At 42.1% G+C, this 22,877-nt stretch overlaps 1 protein-coding gene across 3 annotated transcripts in view; it reads right to left on the minus strand.

Moving 5' to 3' along the window:
• Window positions 1-22,877, minus strand: part of ALPK1 (alpha kinase 1) — a 119,119-nt gene that overhangs the window by 25,808 nt on the left and 70,434 nt on the right. For all 3 annotated transcript variants that reach the window (XM_087437732.1, XM_087437731.1, XM_087437730.1), the window contains one exon: window positions 8,534-8,732. In XM_087437732.1, coding sequence (XP_087293858.1) covers window positions 8,534-8,732 — 199 coding nt within the window. The remainder of the gene's footprint in view (window positions 1-8,533; window positions 8,733-22,877) is intronic.

The raw sequence follows: 22,877 nt of genomic DNA on the forward strand, positions 1-22,877 counted from the left end.
GTGTGACTCTCAGGTCCCACCCCACCCCCCCAACAGCAGTGTTTGAAGTTATCTCCCCATGGCATGCTGGTTGTGTCAGCGGGTAGGTACTTGTCTTTTAGTTCACAAGTCTCTGTATCCCAGAAGTGGCACCTGAGAAGACTTATCTGTCCCTGGACCTGATCCAGAGGACGAGATCCTGAACTTCCAGCCTGACGCCTTCATGGGATGACACTCAGGGAGGGGTAAGACTATTTTGCACTTGGGAGGGATGTGAATTGTTGTGGTTAGAACATAAACTACGACTAAATTTTTGTTTTAAGCCACTAAGTTTTGGGGTGGTTTGTTATGGAGCAAAGGATCACCAAACACTGGCACTCTCCTTCACCTTCTCTGCTGTATTTCTCTCCAGTGCACTTACTGCCATGGTATATACGACTTATCTCAATGATTTTCTTATTGCCTGTCTCCCCACTAGAATGTAAACTCCAAGAGAGTAGGGGGTTTTGTCCATTTCATTCACTGCTCTGTCGCATGTACTGCTAACATGCTTGGCACATAGCAGATACTCAGTAAATATCTGTTATTCAGCCAAGCAAATATTTGAATGTGTCAGGGACTGTGCTAACAGCTGGAAATGGGAAGGGGAACAAGACAGAGCCCTGCCTTCAAGGTCATAATAGTAAGAGCTACCATTTATTAAGTGCATATTATGTTCTAAATATGGGCATTGTTCTAAATTACAGTAGTCCCCTTCACCTGTGGTTTTGCTTCCTGCAGTTTCAGTTACCTGTAGCCCAAAAATATTACATGGAAAATTCCAGAAATAAACAATTCATAAGTTTTAAATTGCATGCAGTTCTGAGAAGCCTGATGAAATCTCACACTGTCTCTCTCCATCCCTCACAGAACGTGACTCCTCCCTTTGTCCAGTGGATCCATGCTGTATGGGCCAGCCGCCCGTTAGTCACTTAGTAGCCGACTCGGTTATCAGATTGACTGTCACTATATCACAGTACTTGTGGTCAAGGGACCCTTATTTTACTTAATAATGGTCCCCAAGTGCAAGAGTAGTGATGCTAGCAATTCAGATATGCCAAAGAGAAGCTGTAAAGTGCTTTCTTTAATGGAAAAGGTGAAAGTTCTCAACTTATTAAGAGAAGAAAAAAATCATATGCTGAGGGTGCTAAGATCTACAGTTAACTTTTATTACAGTATATTGTTATTCTCATTCTATTCGTTATTGTTGTTAGTCTCTTACTGTCCCTAACTTATAAATTAAACGCTCATAGGTATGTATGTATAGGAAAAAACACACTGTATATAGGGTTCAGTACTATCCTCGGTTTCAGGCATCCACTGGCGGTCTTGGCACACATCCCCTGAGGATAAGGGGTCACTACTCGATATACGGTACTTTTATTATCTCCATTTCCCAGATGAGGAAATGTCCCTACAGAGGCTGGTAACACGACCAAAAGATCTGAACCAAGGATGTGAGCTCTCCCCTGTGCTAAGCTGCTTCCCAGAGGTACCAGTATTTCAGAGCAGCATCTAGTATGATAGCTTTGTAGAGGCCTATTTTCAGCCATGTAGGATATAATGTTCCTTGCTCACAGTCTCTTTCTGTCCTCAGAGGAAGAAACATGCAGCACAAAGCAGTATTTCTGCAGTTTTTCCAGTTTCCTACCTTTCCTTCTCAATTTTTTTTAAGTTGTTGAGCTCCTCCCTTCTTTACTCCCTCTCTTCCTCCTTCCCTTTCTCTGTCACTTCCCCTCCTCTCCCTCCCTCCCTTCCTTTTTTCTTTCCATCCTTCTTTCCTTTCCAATTTTCTCTCTGCTTTAAACCTCATTGTTTTATTATTTTTTGTTGTTTGTTTATTGGTCTGTCTCCTCCTCTAACTTGAGCCACTTGAAAATCATGAGCCATGTCTTGATCATCTTTATGACTACCCCCAAGGCCTAAGGTAATTCTTGGCACACAGCAGATTTTCAATACATATTTGTCAAAAAAAGAAAATCAGCATTTGAAATCATGAGTTAGGGTCTGGTTAAAATTCATTCATACCAATGTATTTAAAAAGAGAGCAATAACGTGAAATACCTGTGTGAATAAATTTTATCAAAGCTCTCTCTTAAAAGTTATATTTTCTAATTAGGTTTTGCTGATATATAAGGATGGGCGTTTAAAAATATGTTGACCTTGTATTCACCAACCGTTCTGAATTTCTTTTTTTTTTTTTAATTTTATTTATTTTTTCCCCCAAAGCACCAGTAGATAGTTGTATGTCATAGCTGCACATCCTTCTAGTTGCTGTATGTGGGACACGGCCTCAGCATGGCCGGAGAAGCGGTGCGTCGGTGCGCGCCCAGGATCCGAACCCGGGCGGCCAGCAGCAGAGCACACGCACTTAACCACTAAGCCACGGGGCCGGCCCTGAATTTCTTAATTCTAATAATCTGCAGATTTCTTGAAGTTTTCTATGTGGGCAATCCTGCCATCTACAAATCATGATAATATTGTTTATTCATTTCTAATCTTTATATTTCTTATTTCTTTTTCTTTTCTCACTGCATTGGGATGACTTCCAGGTCAGTAATGAATAGAAGTGGTAATAAGATACATTTTTTTTCTTGACTTGATTTTAAAAGGAATATTCCTAATTTTTCATCATTGGTTTTGCTGAAGGTTTTTGGTTGCTTCGTTTTATCAGGTTAAGAAAGGTCCCTCTTGTGTGTTACCACTTTATTGCCTTTCAGCTCCAAATTCACCATTCATTGCCTGCTCTGCAATAACGGGTCTGGTCCTTGTAAGTATTTCTCCTTTGCCAAGTTTGTATTAGAGGGTGTGGAGGGACTGCATGGGGAAGGGGCTTCTCTTCCTGATTTTGTATGCTCCTCTTGCCAGGCTCCTATAGCGCATCTAGCTTCTCCAATGCATGCCTCCTGCGGCCTTCCTGGCTTCCTCTGTGTCCAACTTACTGCAACACAGGTGCCTTCTCCAGCACCTGGATCCTCAGTGAGAAGAGGTCAGCAGCACCCAGAGGCCAGCTGCCCCCTCCAGCACCCTCTCAAGTGACTTCACAGTGGCATGCTGCCAGTGAGGCACCTCCCCGTGAATGTTTCCTCCTGGCATTCCATAAAGGCAGCTTTGTAGTGAGTTCCAAGGCACCTCTCTGTGGATGGCTTCCCCCAGCACCCAAGAGGGTGGATTTCCAGTGAATTCTGCTGACTTGGAACCTCCTTGACTTCTTTACCATCTGGTGAGCTGTGGCTGTGCCCTCTTCAGCAAGGTATGGGTCTCAGTGCAGGTGTGCTGGAGTGGGGTTGGGAGCTCTTTCTCAGGTGTTCTCTCTGTCCAGGGAATAGTGGTTCCTCCCTATAACAGCTGGCCTATATTCTTTAGAGGTCTCTTTACTTCTTACTAGCCATCCCTCATTACTCTAATCCCCTGATACAGTTAATGATTCTTTATACTAAACTTTCCTTGTTCAAATTACTGCCTGATTGCTGTCTCCTGATTGGAACCTGAATGATAACATTTCTAACTCCAGTTTCCATTTTTAACCTAAACAGGTTGAAAATTTTATAAAATATTTCTCAAATCAATTTTAGTAAACACATATTCACTATCTTTATATATCTGGAATAAACCTTACTTTGATGTAATGTATTATTATTAATTTAATATAATGCTGGCCCATTTGATAATATTTTAAGATTTTTGCATCTTCTAAATTATACAAGTGATATTGCCATATAATTTCCTTTCCTTTCAATATTATTTAGATTAACCTGCGCATTTACCAAATTCTTTATTCACCATTGCTTTTTGAATCCCCCACTCTATCTTTATAGTTCAATTTCTCCCTAAGAAAATACATCCTTTACTGTGTGTGTGTGTGTGTGTGTGTGTGTGTGAGAGAGAGAGAGAGAGAGAGAGAGATGTTTTGAGAGTAATAAACGCTTTTAGCCTTTGTTTGAAAGTGTCCATTTTGTCTTCGCTTTTGAATGATGACTTTTGCTGGGTATAAAATTCTAGGTTGAAAGTATTTCCCCTCAATTTTTTTTTTTTTTTGGTATATTCCATTGCTTTCTGGACTCTGCTGTTTCTGATAAGATGCCTTTTGTCAGTCTAAATATAGTTCTGATATAAATAATGTGTCTTTTTTCTGTTTCCTTTAAGATTTTCTCATTGTTTGTTATTCTGTAGTTTCACCACATTGTGTCTAGGTGATTTTTTAAAGAAAAATTTTGCTCAAGGTTGAGTTTACTTCTTCAGTATATAGACTTACGTTTTTCTCCAATTCCGGTCAGTCCTTCTGGAAATCCTATTATGCTTATGTGCTTTTTTCATTCTATTCTCCAAGTTTTTAAAATTTCTCTTTCATATTTTCTTCCACTTAACTCTCTGTGCTTCATTCTCGGTATTTTCTAAATACAATTTCTACTTCCATAATTTTCTCTCTTGCTGTTAAACCTGCTGCAGTAATACAGTTCTGGTAGGTCAGTCAGGGGGTTCGAACGCCTGAGAAACTGGCCCTGGGAATTTATCTTTATTGTGAGGTTGTTACCAGTCACCTGTACCAGGTGGGCAGACAGGCACATGTCTAGAATCTTTAGAGAGTCCCTTGCTAGTCAAGCGAGGTCCACAGAACTGCAGCATCAGTGCCATCTGGGAACTGGTTAGAAATGCAGAATCTCAGGCCCTACCACAGACCTACTGAATCAGGGTCTGCATTTTAATAAGATCTCCGGTGATTCCTAGGCACATGGAAGCTTGGGGAGCACTGCTCCAGAGCATGGCTGTTTGTGACTTTTTGTCACTGGTCTGAGATGAGATTAAGTGAAAAAAGGAGAGAGAGCATTTAGAAAGTTTTATCATCTTTTGCCAAAGTAATTTTATGACTTTTGAATCTAATGATAAATACTTTGGGCTTGTAGTTGATGTATCTTTGTTTCTTATTTCATTTCTCTAAGAATCTGTTTTATTGCATCTGCCCTAATGAAACAACTTGTTGGGCAGTTGGGGGCCCTTATCAGCACTTGATATGCGGAAGCCTAGCCCCACACTGGGATGGCTCCTGGGCTTGGGGCTCCCTCCAGCCAGATGTCATCTGTGGTGACATTCTTGTAGCCTGTAACTACAAAAAATGAACTTACATGTTCTGCCTGTTTTGTGAGCAATTCCACATCAACTACTATAACTTTCTGAAAACCACCTTGATTTTTAATTTCAATGGCTATATTTTTTAATTTCTGAAAGTTCTATTTAGTTATTTTTCAAATTAGTAAATTTATTTTCTTTCCCTATTGTGCACTAGTCTTTTAAACAGACTATTTTTAAGCCATAGGAGTCTTCCAGGTCATCTTATTTTTGTGTTTTGTTTTGGAGCACCATTTCCCTGTTTGTTGTATATGCTGTTCTTCTCTCACATGTTTCATTTCTGTTTGTTGCTTACGAATTTTAATCTAAGCAAAAATTATTCTGTGGGATTCCTGTGCCCCTGGGGTGTGGATGTCACTCTAGAGTATAGTTTTGCACTTGATCTTCTGCTGGGCCCCAGAAATTTCAGTCCTAAACTAGTTTTTTCTTAGTTTGGTGGGGGATTCACTCCCTTGTGGGTAGGGAAAATTCAGACTCCACGTGCACATTTGATGCAGACTTGGGATTATTATTTCTTTGGGGAGATTTTTTTTTTTTTTTTTTTGCCTCCATCCCAGAACTTGGACAGAGAGCAGGCTTCCTCACCACTTCTCTGAGCGGGCTGGTGGAGCTCTTCAGTCACCTGTCATAGCCTGTGCAAACCTTTAAGAATTCCAGCTTTGTGCAGATATTTCACTCCTCACATAGGCTCAAGGCCCTGTCTCTCATCCTTGCACAGGGATTAAAATGAGAGTCCCCACCCTTAGGAGTATATCCAAGTGTAAACCCCTTTGGCTGTAGTGTGGTGAGCAGTAGTCTACCGCTCTGACTTTGAACATCTTCTATGTTACAGGTGTGGGGGATCAGAATTGGCCACCCCAAAATGTGTCTCTTTGCTCTGATTATTTTTAAGGACAAAAGACTCTGGAAGAAACTTTGACTTTCCCCCTAACTGCCTAAAAGTATTTAAGATAGAAGTCCTGTTACAGGAAGGAGCTAATACCATAAGACAACTATAGTATAATGTAAAATAGGTGTGATAGACAGAAAGGTACCAGCAAGCCCATTTTTATCAAAGTTCTGTCTCTTGGGTCACATTGTCCATAACCGGCCCAGCAAACACTTGTTTAACAAACATTTGCATTTCCAACTCCATATAAATGGTCTTCCTTCCCTTTGAAGTCCCAAACCACTATCGCCAGCATCCTCCATTGTCTTTAGCTGAAGATGGTTAAGGTGGTGGCTTTGGCCATTCTGGCGAGTTACTCAGCTTTCCTGGGTTTCTCCCACGTATACATGTTATAAAGCTTTGTTTGATTTTCTCCTGTTATTCTGCCTCATGTCAATTTAATATCTGGACCAGTCAGAAGGACCTAGAGGGTGGAGGAATTGTCTTCTTCCCCTACATAGGCACTTTAAAAAAAATCTTTAATTCACCACATTGATGTAATGGGAGAAGATTCTGCACTTGCTCAATCCTCTATGTTGATGGAATTGGAAGTCTGAACATTTATCTATCTCTAACTGTTCCTTGAAAGCTTTTGTCTCCTAATTTCAGGCAAGAGTGAGCTGGGCAGGCCCAGAGTGTTCTTTCTTGCCTCTGTGTTGAATCCCACTACGTTGAATGCTTTGCCCTTTGGAACGTGTTTTGGGCAGATACCAGGAAGGGCTGGGTCAGAGGGGATAACAGGAAGACTGTGCTGTCCCCTCATGTTACCTTTCTTCCTCGTCCCTACCCCCTGCTCAAAGTTCCTCTCTCTCTGAGACCCCCAGTGCAGGTGGAGACTCAAGAGATGTCTGGGGGCAGAAGCTTACAAAGAAGCACTTAACTCTGAAGCTGTCTTTTCGCGGCACTTCTGGGAGCATCTCTGAGGAAAAGACAACACCAACCATTGGGGAATAAGATCTAGAACCTTTATCTTAGATATAAGGTGTGCGAGCAGAGGAGCATACTGCTCACGATGCTATCAAGGCTTATGTGTTATCAGGAGGAAAGCTCTATCCCACCTTGGTTTGAGACATGAGAGAAATAAGAAACCAACCAACCAACCAGCTTAAGATTAGTTTGACTGTGTAAAAGTAAAGCTATCAACATGCCTGCTTACCGTTTGACCTCAATTTCCATGTCACACCATAGCAATTGTGTGTATCATAAAACATGCCACATTGACTCTGTTCCACTTGATAAGAACCAACATTAGAACTCTGCTTGCGCACATGTGGCCCTCACCATTCAGCCCCCCACCCCCCGCCCACCCCAAATGCTCGGCTCTCGCATCATTGCCATCTGATGCCATCAGAAGGAACTTTAGTTGTTAGGTCTCCCTCATACCCCAAACATTATAAACCCCAAACATATATGTCCCAAATCAGGAACATTTGAACGAAGAAATTTTTCCTAAGTTCAAGTCTGTCCCTGCAGTTACTCTAGAAAAGTAAACAATAAGATGCGGGCACAATTTATGTACAGCTGCAAGAACTGGAAAGAGAATGAACTTGGGCTTTTGAAAGTTAACCTCCACAAGCCCATTTCTCCCATGTCCCTTTATCTCTGTCCCTCTCTGCATTCAGCAATTGTTCCACTTAGTATAGTTAGTACAGTTCCTTGTCAAAGGAAATGAAGTAAAGATATTTTAACCTCTTAATGACCAGAATTGTTAAAACAATAACAACGGCTAAAACCAACAACAAAAAAAATGAGCCAGTCCTGTTTCTGGGGGGAGCAACTTGCCTTCTATTTTCCTCCTTAATTCTTTCACTCTTGGAAATGAGAATAGCAGGCTACCCAGTTGCTAAACCTCATGGTTAGGGGGAATTTCAATAATTCATGAATCCCATGGAAGTGGACTTTGCTGTAATACACAGCAATAGCAGGCCCCTCTCCCCTCCAACCCCCTCTGCATTACATCCTAAGTTAGAATGTCAGCCTCATTTTTCATTTCATTCAAAGTGACAGAAGAAAAAAAAAAAAAGGATACTTTAAGGCCTAATCAGGTACTGTACCGGTGTTCGGAGCGATGAAAACACCCGCAGATTACTCCAGTGGGGTTGTCAGCTCTATTGTTAGCATAGTCAAGTGGCCCTACAGAAAGGAGACAGGAGCGCTAAGAGAAAATAGGAGAATTCTAATCTGCTTTTTAAAGGCCCTTGGTCAGAAGTATAGCAATTCAGACACCCCTGTTTGAAAGCAGCGGGACAGATTTGTTAGAAGACAAAGGCTCCAATTAGTATTTTCCACACCCTTTCACAATTTTCTCTCCTGCTTCTGGCTCTGAGCCCCTTTATGCCGGGGCCTTTGTGCCGGCGGAGGCGGTGGAGGCGCGGAGCCCGGGTCCTCCCGCCCTGGTCCAGCCCCGAGGGCGGCCCGGAGGAGGAGGGCGGCCCGGGGGAGGAGGGCGGCGGGCGCTACCTGCGTTGACGGAGACGCGGGCCTGGCGAATGACCACCTGCGGGGCGATGGGCACGGCGGGCTGCAGCCGGTGGAGGCCCTTGGCGACCCGCAGGAGCGGGCGGGAGGCGTCGAGCCCGTACAGCAGGCGGTCGCTCAGGAAGACGATGGCCGCGGCGGTGGCGCCGTCCCGGGCGCGGATGGAGGCTCTCAGGGCCGCCTGGGGGACAGGGGGACAAATGAGCGCATGAAATGGAAAGAAGGCCGTCCCGGGACCCAGCTTAGTCTTCTAGGTGTTTGTATCCAAACCAGGACAACCAAACCTCGAGCTAGAAGAGACAGGACTTAGGGGGCGACTGAACCACAAGGAGAAAAATAAGGAAAAGTCCAATGCAGTTGTGGGATAGAGTGGTATTTCTTTCATTCCAGTTTCTCCATTACATTTCTAAAATTATACAAGTGATAAATGCCTATTTCTTGATCTTAAAAAATCCAAACAACACAAAGTAAAAATTAAAAGTGCCCCTTAGATTCTCGCCTCTTTAACTTATTTTTTCCCCTCCTCTCCACTATCACTCTTCATGATAGTGGTTTTGGAGAGATCCTTCTAGAAACTTCTTCTACCCTTTTATGTATACTTAGAAATTAATTGATTCCTTGTCTTGCCTTCTCCCTCCCTTTCTCCTTTTCTCTCTCTCTCTCTCTCCTCCTCCTTCATAAAGGAGATTACACTAGCCCTAGTGTTCTGCTGCTTGGTTCTTTGAGTCATCCTAACATCTAGGAGAACTTCCCACATCAGTTCATAACACTCTGCTTCATTTATTGTCTGCATTTTACTTGAGAAGAAACATAGAATTTTAGGTAACATTTTAAATTTGATTTATATGATCATGTTTAGTTAATGAATAAAATAAGAAAAAGAAGGAAACAGACATGAAATGAAAGTGTAACATAATGAATGAGAAGTAGAGATAAATGAGGCAAACTTTGATGAAAGACATCATCTTTTGGTCTCTTAAGGTGTTATACCAGACATTCAAAGTCACGCAGCTAATAGTGTAAATGAGTTTACTACCCAGTAGTACTTTCTCGATTTGCTACACTAAATCAAGCAGAGTGTTTTCTGGGCACATCAGCTCACATATGAAGCCTAGAAAGCGTTGTAAGCGTTGCCCATTTTCCCACCACAACGTTACTACACAAACACTACTTTCCTCACCACATTATTCTAAGTACTAACGCTTCCTGGGCAAAACTAGGTGCCGGGCACAGTGCTGAGTGCTCTATATGTACTAATTCATTGAATCCTCACAACCATCCTAAGAGGCAGATTCTACTATTATCCCCATTTTACAGAGAGAAAACCCAAGACTCAGAGAGGTTAAATAACATGCCTGGGGTCACATGACCTGTGACTAAGAGTGGGGATTTGAACACAGGAAGTCCAGGTCCAGATCCCACTGCTCAAGTCCTGTGTTGTAGAGCCTTGTCTGTGTTAGGAACACTGGAGGAGTAGGATATCAGTTATCTGATGCTTACAGTAATGTCAGTAAATGCCATATGTGCAGTCGGTGGTGTTGCATTGCTGGTCTAAGCAGGGTTTAATTTAACCAACTGAAAATAAGAGAGGGTGCATTCAAATTGGGAGAGAGTAATCTCTGGTTTTCAAAAGAGCTGGAACACATCTTTTAGAGTTTTACTTTGACACTTGCATATCTATAAGTAAAATTGGCCTCAACTTTTATATCTGGCCCATTCCAGAGTTCTATCTACAGTACTTGTCCACATGATTTGATTTCTGAGAGATTATCTATCTATCTATCTATCTATCTATCTATCTATCTATCTATTTATCTATCTAGCTACCTATAGATAAATGATGATCTACAGCACTGCATACAGAACATAACATTTATATTTATAGGTGTTCATCAGTAGTCAGGCAATACCTACCAATAACCAGCACAGTAACCCTTCTCTTTTCAAATTGATGCTTTCTTAACTTGTTGAGGCTTTTAACCTATTACTGTGCTTATTAAGTCTGGAAAGTGATAATTTGCACTTGTATTTATCCTTTTGTTCTAAGCCAATCACTGTTCAGATTGTGATAGAGATGCCAGTTGTTAGGGGCGACTATCTCTTCTCTCCTCTTGATGTCTCCCTTCATGTGAAGGGAGCTCTGTACTGTAGCACTCCTGGCCTTTCTGTGCTCCTTTGCCCACTCTGCTGCAGGGAAGGTGGAGTGACTACTCTGGTTGGTAATTGGGAAGAAGAAACTGGGCACGCATGGCTTAGCTCCTCTTTTTTCTATTGGGAACAAGCTTTCTAAAGGAAACAGGGATTCTACTCTGCTCTTCTGCATCACAAGTCTTATCTAGAAAGCCCTATAGAGTGTGTTCTGCTTGGCCCAGTAATTCCTGTGACTGAATGGGGAAGTCTACGTAATTCTGGGGTTCATCTAGCAGACCCCCTGTGCCCTAATACGAAGTTATATCTTCCAATTTAGCCCTTATCAGATTTAAAGGTAATATTTAATCTCTTGTCTGCCTAACTCTTTTGTTATATTTCTCAGTTTGCTCAGAATCCAGGAAGGGAAGAGAGGTCCTCCCAAAGACCCCATTATTGATCACTACCCGAGACATGTAACCCCTTTCTAAAGGAAACTGCTCTGCCCACAGCCCCTGCCTTGGACACAGCCATGGTATATGTGTATATGGCAACTTGACCTTGACCCCATCACCAGCTCAAGGCTAACCTAAGAGTAGCCACCTGATACCTGGCCCCATGACTCTGTGGCTGGACTTGAAAAAATGAATTTGTTAATCTGAACTAAGAAAAGTAGAAAGAATTTGCCAGTAGTTCTAGGATGGAAAGAAGCAGCAAGTGAGTAGCTAAGTCATATTTATGGGCAACATCAGAACCAACATCCAAGAATGATGGCTCTGAATCCTAATCTACTTCTCATGAGTGTCGTTTACTTAGAGTTACAGGTCTCCTTTACTGTCCCATGTATATCTTTATGATAATGTACACTCCATTTTATGAGTTAGTGCTAAACTAAAATGCTCAAAACTCCTATTGAGGTTTGTCAAATAAACCACCAATCGGAAAAACACAAGTTTTAAAATGAGAACAATTCAGTCATTTGACATTCATAAAATATGAATTCAAAGATGGAAAAGAAAATTGATGGATTTATGTATGCTCAGCTCTGCTTAATAAAGCCAGCCTCTGATCCAGAGTCCTTCCTGTGGTAGGTGCACATAAATAGCCGTTTGGTTTGCAACCTCAGCTGCTACCTGCAGAAGAACTTGCAGCTTCTGCCACCGCCAGGCTCCCTTAAACCTTTGCTTGAAAAGAGTAACCTTATTCCTTTCACCCTGCTCATGGCCATGTACCTTGGAGGATACTCAGCAAGACACAGTGAGTCCCCTCTCTTTGACGTTGCATGCTGACGCATGCTCGATGTCTGCTCTCCCTTCTCATAGGTACCCCACTTCGGTTTTGGGGGACCTGTAGTACCTACTTGGGATGCAATGCTTAGAGGCAGGCTAGTCTCCCGAGGTGATTCTCCACCCTTTCCTCCCTGTAGTACTTTGTAGCACTATCTAGCTTATGAAAAATGTTCACACACATTATCTCATTTAAATTTATGGTAACTATAAAATCTAAGATATGAAAACTGAGGCGAAGAGATTAAATGACTTTTTTTTTTTTTTTTAAAGATTTTATTTATTTTATTTTTTCCCCCCAAAGCCCCAGTAGATAGTTGTATGTCATAGCTGCACATCCTTCTAGTTGCTGTATGTGGGACTCGGCCTCAGGATGGACGGAGAAGTGGTGCCTCAATGCGCACCCGGGATCCGAACCCGGGCCACCAGCATTGCAGCGCGCGCACTTAACCACCAAGCCACAGGGCCGGCCCATAAATGACTTTCAAAAGCTACAAAGTCAAAAGGGTCAGGGTCATGAAGGAAATTGAGCCTCTATTTTTTTTGTTGTGGTAAAAAACACATAACTTAAAATTTACCATCTTAACCAGTTTTAAGTGGACAGTTCAGTAGTCTTAAGTATATTCACAGTATTGTGAAAGAGATGTCCAGAATATTTTCATCTTGCAAATCCGAAACTCTGTACCCATTAAACAATTCCCCTTTTCCCCCCTCACCCAGCCCCTGGGAACCACCATTTTACTTCCTGTTTCTATGAATTTGACTATTCTAAATATCTCATGTAAGTGGAATCATACAGTATTTGTCTTTTTAAGACTGGTTTACTTCACTTAGCATAATGTTCTCAAGGTTCATCCATCTTATAGCATGTGACAGAATTTCTTTCCTTTTTAAGGCCAAATAATATTTCATTGTATGTATATACCACATTTTGTTTGTCTGTTCATCTGTTGATGGACATTTGGGTTGCTTTAATCTCTTGGCTATTGTGATAGTGCTGCTATGAACATGGTATGCAAATATCTCTTCAAGACCCTGCTTTTGGATATATACCTGGAAATGAGATTGCTGAATCATATAGTAATTCTATTTTTAATTTTTCAAGGAATCTCCATACTGTTTTCCACAGAGGTAACATCATTTTACAATGGAACAGTGCACAGTGTTCCAATTTTCCTGCATCCTTGGCCTACACTTGAGGAACTCAGGCTCTTGAGGGTCAGTTTTTCTTCTGCTTTCCCCCTATGGCCTGATCAGGGTGATTTTGAGCAGTGCCTATTCTGGGCATAAGAAGCTGGTTCTTCAGAGCTAGGGCTAAACTCACCAGTCACTATGTCCAAACAGTGGCTCAAAGGAACCCATATTCTCTATTATGATGAGAAAATTCTAAGAAAAAAAAAAGGACAAAAAAATGAAACAATTGAAAAGAGCGTTCCTGTTATGTATTTAAAAATAAGAGAAAGAAAAGAAAACTTTCCAGGAGAAGGCCTTTAATTTCAGTGTTTTGAAAGTCTCTAGTGACAGTTGGTGCCATGAGAGCAAATTATGATTTGGTGATTAGCTATCAGAGCTGGAGTTATTAGAGACAACTCCAACTGGGCATTCCTCAGACCAAGCTGTAAGGACACTTTACAAGTCCAGTGCAACCCTCTATGAGGTGGTCTTCCTGAGTTGAGGAGATGGAGCTTCTAGGAGTCTGGGGAGGCCAAGGTGGCCAGAGTTCACAGGGCAGAGTACCAGAAGGAGAGAGCTCTACAAAGCAACTTGTCCAGAGATCTGGAGGGGGTCTCCCTTGAGTCTTCAGCAGAATAGTGATCAGCTTGTGTAGGGAAAGACAGCACAAGGCTCGGGAAAGAACCACCTAAAAGGAGCTGAGGAAACAATCCCCAGGCCTCACGCAGCTTGTATTTCCATCAGCCAGAGAGGAAATCTTGTCGTCCACAGGGCACAGGGTAGAGTATTCAGAAGGATATCCCCTCAGTAGTGAGAAGAAATGAACCTTAGAGTAAGACAGCTCTTGGCCCGTTCTGAAAGTTTAGAAGCAAGCTTGGAAAGGATCAAACTGCTTCCTAACTTGACCGAGTCCCAGAACAAAACTCAAGAATATTTATAGGCACACAAATTATCCACCATCCTAGAAGGTGAAATTTACAATGTCTGGCACCCAGTCAAAAATTACCAGGCATGAAAGAAGCCCATATTGCGGAGAAAAAGAAATCAACAGAAACTGACCCCCAAATGACAGTTATTATAACTGTATTTCATAAATTCAAGAAGGTAGAGTAAAATTAGGTGGAATTAGGGACATGGGGGAATATAAAAAAAAGTCAGACTTCTAGAGATAGAAGAATATAATGTCTGAGAGGAAACCATAGGTATCTGAGTTTGTTTCTGAGCTCCACCATTTACTTGCTGTGTCAGGTTGCTTCAGCTTTCTGAGTCTCAGTCCCCTCATCTGGGAACTGCGGGTAATGTCTCTTTGACTGTTCTTTCAGGATTGGAGGAAATGTGAGTCAAATGCTCGGCACAGAGCCTGGCACACTGTGGGGGCTTAGTAAATGACATGGAGCCCTACCAAAAAAAGGAAATAGAAGTCAGTTCCCACGTTCTCACTCTCTTGTGTGAAAAAATAACAGCAAGCAAAGACAGGCTCCTAAAATAAGTGTCAGTGGAATTTTCAATAAAGTAAAAAGGAAGAAACAGATCATACATATCACCTCTATAAGGCTCATCTCAGAAAATGGCTAAACCTCTCGTTTCTTTTCATCTCTTTCTTCTCTTCCCCATGTCTGAAGGGTGATGTTATTGGAAACGGAGAAAAAAAAAAGAAGGGAAATGAGCAGGCTTTATGGCAGTTGGTGAAGGAAAGCTAGTTCCTGAAAGGGAGGCTTCTCAGCACACATGTGCGTGTTGCTTCTGGCCATCGCCAATGGAGGAATCCCTCCCCAGGCACCTGGGGAGCTGCACCGGGTAAGCTGATGCTGCAAACACCCTGTTCTGCATCCTGCATGAACACGTCATATATTTGAGCAGAGAACATTGCCTAATCTATTTTTTTCCCCTTCTACTCTTAATAGGTTGGAGCACAAAAGCCTGAGAGAGGGTGACCCGCCAGACAAAGGGCCTTTGAGTTCCTTGGAAAAGTAGACTTGGAGGAGGATGGAAGGAATCCAAGTGGCCCTATTATTTCCACTTGCACTAATTAGACATTTTTCTGTCAGCTATTGAGCACTGCTGAGAGGCCAAACTCACTGAATTCATTTCTAAAGTGTTTACAGAAGTTTGCATCTGTTTGTGTCTCTTCAGGAGGAAAATAAGCACTTCAATAGCATTGTGGAAAATCTAAACGAAGCATCCTATTCTGGGGGACCAGGCATCCCCCAAGCTGCATAATTTCACTCCGTTCAGGGCCCGAACCTCTCGCATCTCTCTCCAACACTTAACAACGCAAAATGCAGAGACGTCGACTCAGGAGAATCTTGTCTTTCTCGTCGTCGTCTTTTCTCTCCCTCCTTTGAATCGGCGGCGTGCTGGGCGCTACATGCAGAGTGAGGTGGGTATCGTCCCTGCAGCCCCTCTCTCGTTTCCACTAGCGCTGTGAGAAATTAATACCCACTTTCATTTGCTGCCAAGTGAGGGGATAGTAAATTCCTCAGCAGCAAAGCAGAATACATCACTCTCCTGGGAATCTCCCCAAAATGGACGCCGGGGGAGCCTGTGACTTTAGAAGAGAGAATGAGAGAGGCCAGAGTGTGTGGTAGGGATGGACACTAAAGAGAAAGTTCCCTGCATGGTAGAATGTTCCTGGGTTATGCACACTTAGATTAACATGAAAGAGGGTCCCCCTCCCTCCCCCACACCCCAAAAGAGAAAGAAAACAACACAGAAACCCTAACCCACTGACTACATGGGCAGTGCCTTTGAAATGCATATTGGTCTACATGGAATTTGATTCAGGATTCTTTTTGTTTGGGTTTTCAGCCCCACGACTGACCTGCCATCACAGAGGACTCAAAAATATGATCTTTTTGGGTAGTGTCACAGTAACAAAATTTTAATGTTGGAGCCAACACAGGATAACTCAAGAGAAAACATGAGCAGGAATGTTATTCCTTTATCTTTCCTCAGAGGCTGACTTAAGGGGAAGATTGTCCAAATAGCCACCAAATCGTGTTTTTCTTGTTGAGCGATCATGTTTAAATAAAAATATGTGGATGTAGATAAGGGAGTGTGCTGCATTTCTAAAGAGACAGGCTCACAAATGTGTACACATGTGTGTGCACACACACACCCCACAGTTGTCTTTTTCACATCTGTTTGCAGGATGGGAAATATGGGGTCTAATTGAGTTTGTGGCACAAAGGGAACTTCATGGCTAGGAAGCTGAGTCAGGTGGTAAAGGAATTAAACTCCACAATGAGATTTCAATACACAGATGATTGAAAAAATGCTAAAGACCCTTTTCTAAGGGCTTTTGCTGAACAGCAGCAAGGAAAAGCATGTGCTGTTTTCATGGTTCCTTGCATTAGCGCCAGCCCCTCCCGATGCTGAGCATCAAGTTGGGGTCCCATCTATGGGTTCAAAGCCGCGATGTGTTCACAGCAATGACAATGGCAGCTGTTCTCAAGGGGGGCTGGGTGAGGGGACTCAGAACCGAAGCCATCTGGCATTGCAATTGGCAGGAACAGTGTAAAGGGAAATTATTGCTGCATAGCAAATTGGGAGATTGAAAAAAGGCAGGAGAAAGGGGGGGAAGATGTCCTGAGGTGAGGTATTAGCAGAATAAACAAATGAAAAGTGATCAACGCCTGTATAGTTATGCATCAACAATAAAAGCAGGGTAAGAGTCGAACGGATCAAACCAGACTACTCCAGGTCAGTGGAAGACCGAGCATGGCATGCTCCATGTTTGTCCACCCACTGAAATGAGAGGAGGAGGAGAAGAGAAGAAAAACAGAACTTTCCTAAGGTTTATGCCCAAGGCCTGTTAACAGGTCATGGGCCTATCCTTCATTTTATCAGGGGAACATGCAGATTCAAGCACTTTTGGAAAATAATCATAGTCTTTTTCTCAATCTCGATACCTAAAGATAACATTTTGGATCATCTCTTTCTGCTTTCTTACTCTCCCTCTCTCAAATCTACTGTCAATGGAGCTGGCTAGCTGTAAGAAAAAGAAAGCAGTATCAAAAGAGACAACCACCAAACCAGGATCCTGGTGAATTTCATGCCCTGGGAGCCCAGGACCCGCATGCCTCACCTCTCCTCCAGGTTGCCATGGCCACCATGATTCCAGTCATCATTCCTGGTGACTTCAGCATCCACACTGATGATTCACTCAGCACACCGGTCTCTCTTGCCACAGCCTCCTTATCCGACGATCTTGTTCTACACCCAACCTTAGAGACCTCCTCCCACAGGCAGTCAAACCCAGAACCCACCATTTTGGCAGCATCACAGTCAGAATCTCCATTTAACCATTTGATTCTCTGATCTTTATCTCTTATTCTTCTAGCTCCCTTTCTCAATATCCCAGCAATTCTGTAACCCTTTGGAGACAATCCGCACAATCCACTGACCCTACTATATTTTGCTGTGCCATCAATCCCCTAATACCTTCACTTACCACTTTAAATTCCATGGTGCATCAACATAACAATTTTTTAAAAAGCATTCTCAATTCTTTTGCCACTCTCTGCTTCTGTTGTATTTGTCTGGCAATTCCAACCGTATTTATTGTTAAGGGAAAATTAGAATTGCCTAGGGGATTTTAAAAAATCCAGATGCCCAGATGGTACCCCAGACCAGTTAAATCAGAAGGTCTGCAAGTGTACCCACGCATCAGTTTCTTTCAACAATCCCCAGGTGATTCCAATGTGCAGCCAGTGTTGAGAACCCCTGAGCTAGCCTGACCTGCAGCCTCTTTCCCCACCCCTGGCTCCCCTTGCCCTGCTGGAGGTGGAATGAGTTTATTGCGAGTGGCAAACCTGGCTCAGACCTTCCTCTCCTCTGTTCAAATCTTCCTGCCTGCAAAGGGTGCATTCTGGCCTGTTCTACAACAAGGGAAGGGGCCCGCCAGCAATAAGATGGGTCTAGAGCGAAGAATTTTCCAACTCATTTGCCTGAATGCCTAAAGCTACATTCTCCTATCCATTTTAGAATAATAAAGGTTGCTCTTTTGCGTCTATCTTTCAGATGATTCTGAACACAGGGGGAGAAGATGAATGGTATTTATTGTCACTTTAAATCCTCAAATTATACATAATTCTCTGCCTAACCCAAGCTTCTATCCAAGCAAGTGAATATGCTGGAGAAAAACGCACAACCATGACACTTTAAATTTATGACCATAATCTGAAGTTGGCCCTCAGCACGGCCTGGCAATCCCAGCTGCATTTACACCTTCTGCTCTCCTCTCAAGCTGCCACAACCCCCTTAACCTCCTCACTCTCAGCTGATGACTGTGCTTCTTATTTCCCTAAGAAAACAGAGTCAGTGAGAAGAGACCTTCCTTATCCTCCTCCTGAAGTTTACCAATCCTCTTGCATTGAATCCATGTTCCCGCCTACACTCCTAGTGGTAGATTTAAGGCCAGCCCCTCACTTACATACTCGACTCTATCTCTTCTTCTTTACTCCGGGACATTATGCCTGTAAACACCCTCTTTCTCTTCTGCATCATTAATTTACTCATCTCTACTGGATCATTCTCATTTGCATACAAACATATTGTAATATCGTCCATCTTAAAAAGTCCTCCCTTGACGCCATACATCTCCTAGTCCATTCAGGCTGCTAAAACAAAGACACCAAAAACCGGGGGTCTTAGAAACAACAGAAATTTACTTCTCACAGTTCTGGAAGCTGAGATGTCCAAGATCAAGGCACTGGCAGATTCAGTGTCTGGCGAGGACCTGCTGCCTGGTTCATAGACAGCTGTCTTTTCTCTGTGTTCTCACATGGCAGAAGGGGCCAGGGATCTCTCTGGGGCCTCTTTTATTAGGACACTAATCCCATTCACGAGGGCTCCACCCTCATGGCCTAATCACCTCTTGAACCCCGAACCTCCTAATACCATCACCTTGGGGGGTAAGGTTTCAACATATGAATTTGGGGAGGACATAAGTATTCAATCCACAGCAATCTCACTCCAGCTCCTGTCCATTTCTCTGTCCCCCTTCAAAGCCAATCTCCAAAGAGTTGTCTAAACTCACTGTCTTCACTTCCTCACTCTCACTCTCTCTCAAATCTATAGCTTTCATCCTAAAAACTCCATTGACCCCATTCTTTTCAAGGTTGCCAACAACCTCCAAATCCAATGACCATTTGTTAATCCTCATCTTATTCAAACTGCTAGAAGCATTTGGCTGAGCTGATCAATCCCTCCTTTTTTATTCATGTGACTTTGGCATTTCACACTCTCCTGGTTGCCTTTCTACTTCCAGACTACTCTTCCTCATTCTACTTACTGGAGCATCCTTCTTCCCCAGCCTCTGAATGGTAAAGACCATAGCACCGAGTCTTGAGACTGCTTCTCTTCTTTAGCTAAGCTCACTTAGACTGTCCCATGGCCTCAAGTATCATTTCTGTTGATGAATCCCAAATTTAAATACCTTCCTGTGTCTCTTTTCTGAAATTCAGGCTTGTATATGAAATTGCCTAGACAATAGCCCAACTGGGATGTCAGTTAGGTATCTCACACCTAACATGTTTAAAATAGAACTCTTTATTTTCTCTTCTCCACTTGCTTCTCCCTCAGTGTCCTCCATCTCAGTTAATGACAACCCATTCATTTGCTTAGGACAAAACTAGTTTTGACTCCAAATTTGTGACTCTTCTCCTTCTCTCATACTCTACATCCAATCCATCAGCAAATCTTGTTGGCTCTGCCGTTAAAATATGTACAAGATCTGATCACTTTTCATCTCCTCCAGAGCAAACACTTAAGTCCAAGTCACTATTGTCATCTTGCTTGGATACAAGCAAGTGCTTCCTAACTAGAATTCCTGCCTTTGCCACCCAGGTCTCCCTCCCCTCCCCGCCCCCAATTCCTCATACAGCAACCAGAGTGATCCCTTTAAAATGTAAATTAAATAATAATGTTGATTTCCTGCTCTCAACTTCAACATGGCTTCCCATCACATTTAAAATGAAATTTAAATCTGTCATCATGGCCAACAAGGCCCTATATATTTCCTCTGACAACTTCACTGACCTATTTCCTCTCATTCTCATGATTTCTCATGTTCTCTAGCCTCCCTCTTCATCCTCCAATAAGTCAAGCATGTGCCTTTGGGCCTTTGCATTTGCTGCTTCCTCTGTCTGGAATGCTCTTCCCTCAGCTACGTGTATGGCTCCCCCATTCAGATCTGGGCTCAGTCACCCTTTCAAAGAAGCCTCCTCTGACCATTCCTCTAAAATAATAGCATCTACAATCACTGGCTACCCCTTGACTCTGCTTTATTTATCTTTATAGCACTTATCACCGTCTAATATTAAATTATGTATGTTTTTATGTTTCCCTGTTTATTTCCTGTCTTCACACCAAAATGTAAGGTTTTCATTTACACTGAATGTCAATGCCCGTGCACCGCGTCTTGTCTCCTGCTGCATCCTCAATGCCTTGGAGAGTGGCTTGGTAAGTAATTGTTGAATAAATGAAGTCATTCACAGCTCTCTAGGTGTTTCCTTGATTCATTTATTTTCACATATGCATGCATGGCTGACAGTACTACTTCAGCTTTTAGATCATGATTTAGCTGTTATACAAGGCATGAGTGAAAATATTGATAGATCAAAGTTTTTTTCAGGGAGTAAAACACCAAATAATTAAAGGAGATCACAGCAGACTATAAAGAAGACAGACGGGATTTTGTTTTCCAAACTACCTTCTATAAAAATATAGACTTTTGTCATTGGGCATAAAGTCCATATTTTTACAAAAATATTTATTAGTGATGACAATGACATAATTAGGTGCAGAGACAAAGAAATGTTAGGGAAGCCTGAGAAATTGGGATTCTTATTGCTTCTTATCTAACTATGAATATGCCTATAAAATCATAGCAAAACTATATTTTCTTAGAGGGACTTTCCATTGGAAATAATCATAAAATGAAAAGCAAAATAAAAAACCTGTGTTAGTTGATGTAAAACTTTGCTGTGGGCAGAACTAACTGATTTGGGCCCATGAGCTTAATCTCAAAAATGAGGGGAAACTCATCATTGCAATACATTCCATTAATAGGGGAGAACGTTGCACTTGAAACTATAATGTAGCAAATGATTCTTGGCATATGATTTAGTGGGAATTCATTCGTTATTTGGCAAAATATTTATTGAGCATCTTCTAGATGCATCTGATAGACGTTGGAGATGCAATAATAACAAAGACAGACACAGTGTTTTCTGATCTATAAACAATTTGAAGATGAAAATTCCTACCTAAATGGATTGGGTAGCTTACAGAAAATATAGAATAGATTAATGTCAGAGTTGGAAATAAAAATTTAATATTTAGCCCACAAGTATAGGATTCTATTCTGAGTCAATGAATTGTCTGCTAGTCAAAAAGGTGGGTCCCCAGAGGAAGAGTTATCTGATGAAGAAAAGGATGCATTCTTCTCCCATATCCCAACCACCGGCTCCTGGGGAGATGCCCCTCGTCTCTAAAGAGCACCAAGTCAGGTCAAAGGCAAAAGTCCTTCTTATCTAATGTGGAATTTGAAGACATTTGTAACTGGTGGTGGAGTGTTCCTTTGTTTCCTGGGAACTAAGTCCACGCTATGTGGATATTACTCCTCTTAATAATCAGTGGGTTCTGTCAGGGGTTAAGGCTATGAAATCTCAGGCTTGGCTCCAAAGGCATTCCAGGGAGCATTCCAGAATACTGGGTCACCAATACCTGTAGCTTCTTCTATCTCAGTGGCTGTCAGCGGTTGCAGAGGAAGTGGCTAGCATGACAATCAGTGTCTTGCAGTCCGGGGTTCTCCCATGACTACATTATTGATTACCTTTTCCCTCCTTTTTTAAAAAAAATAGTGGTGATGTGTGCATCTGGTGGTATGGAGGGAGGGACTCTTAAGGAGAAGTTCAAACTGATAGATTCACTAACATACTATTTAGAATGTTAACTTGTTTGCATTGTTTCAAACGTTGCCTATATGTGTTAATGGATAATTCTGAACATACATCTCAGTCATTTTTTGATGTGCTGATAGCAAAATTCAGTTAGAGGTTTGATTCCTCTATTTAATCTTAGCTTTTGCCTGTCTTACCTCATAACTATAGCAGTCCCATGTGGCCCCAAGCCATGTCCTTTTGTCAATTAGCTTATACAATAATAATAGCTACCACTTATTGAGTTCCAGGCAGTGTTCTAAGCATTCATTGTGTTATCCACTTACTTAATCCTGTAAACAATCTATGAAGTAGGTACTGTTATTACTACCATTATAGAGGTAGGAAAATGGAAGCCAACAGTTTAGATAAGTTGCCCCAGATGACAAAGCTAATAAGGGACAGCCCTGGGATTCAAACGAGCTCCCAAGTCAGCTTCCTTAACCTCTACCTTTACTGCGTTAATTTTAATGACAAAGATTGGCATTGCTATGAACACCGTATACTAGAACAGTGGCAGATATATAGTACGAAGAGTGCTGTTTGGGCCCTGTTGTCCCTATGGATTTTTACTTCTTCTTAAAGTAATAATTATCACTGAAAGGATTAAGAGCTTACTTATGCCTGTTGGAATTTTAATAGCTATGCATACTTAGAGAAAGAAATGGAACTGATTTGTCACTTTAAAATCTTATAATCCAAGAGAATCACATTCACATACGCACAGCAGAAATAAATGTTTACTCAGTAAGGGTTAGCCTTGTTTAATAAAATGTCCTATTAAAAAATCCCAGA

Source organism: Ceratotherium simum, chromosome 12 (genome assembly GCF_057802395.1).
Source record: "Ceratotherium simum simum isolate JZ-2026a chromosome 12, ASM5780239v1, whole genome shotgun sequence".
NCBI lineage: Eukaryota > Metazoa > Chordata > Mammalia > Perissodactyla > Rhinocerotidae > Ceratotherium > Ceratotherium simum.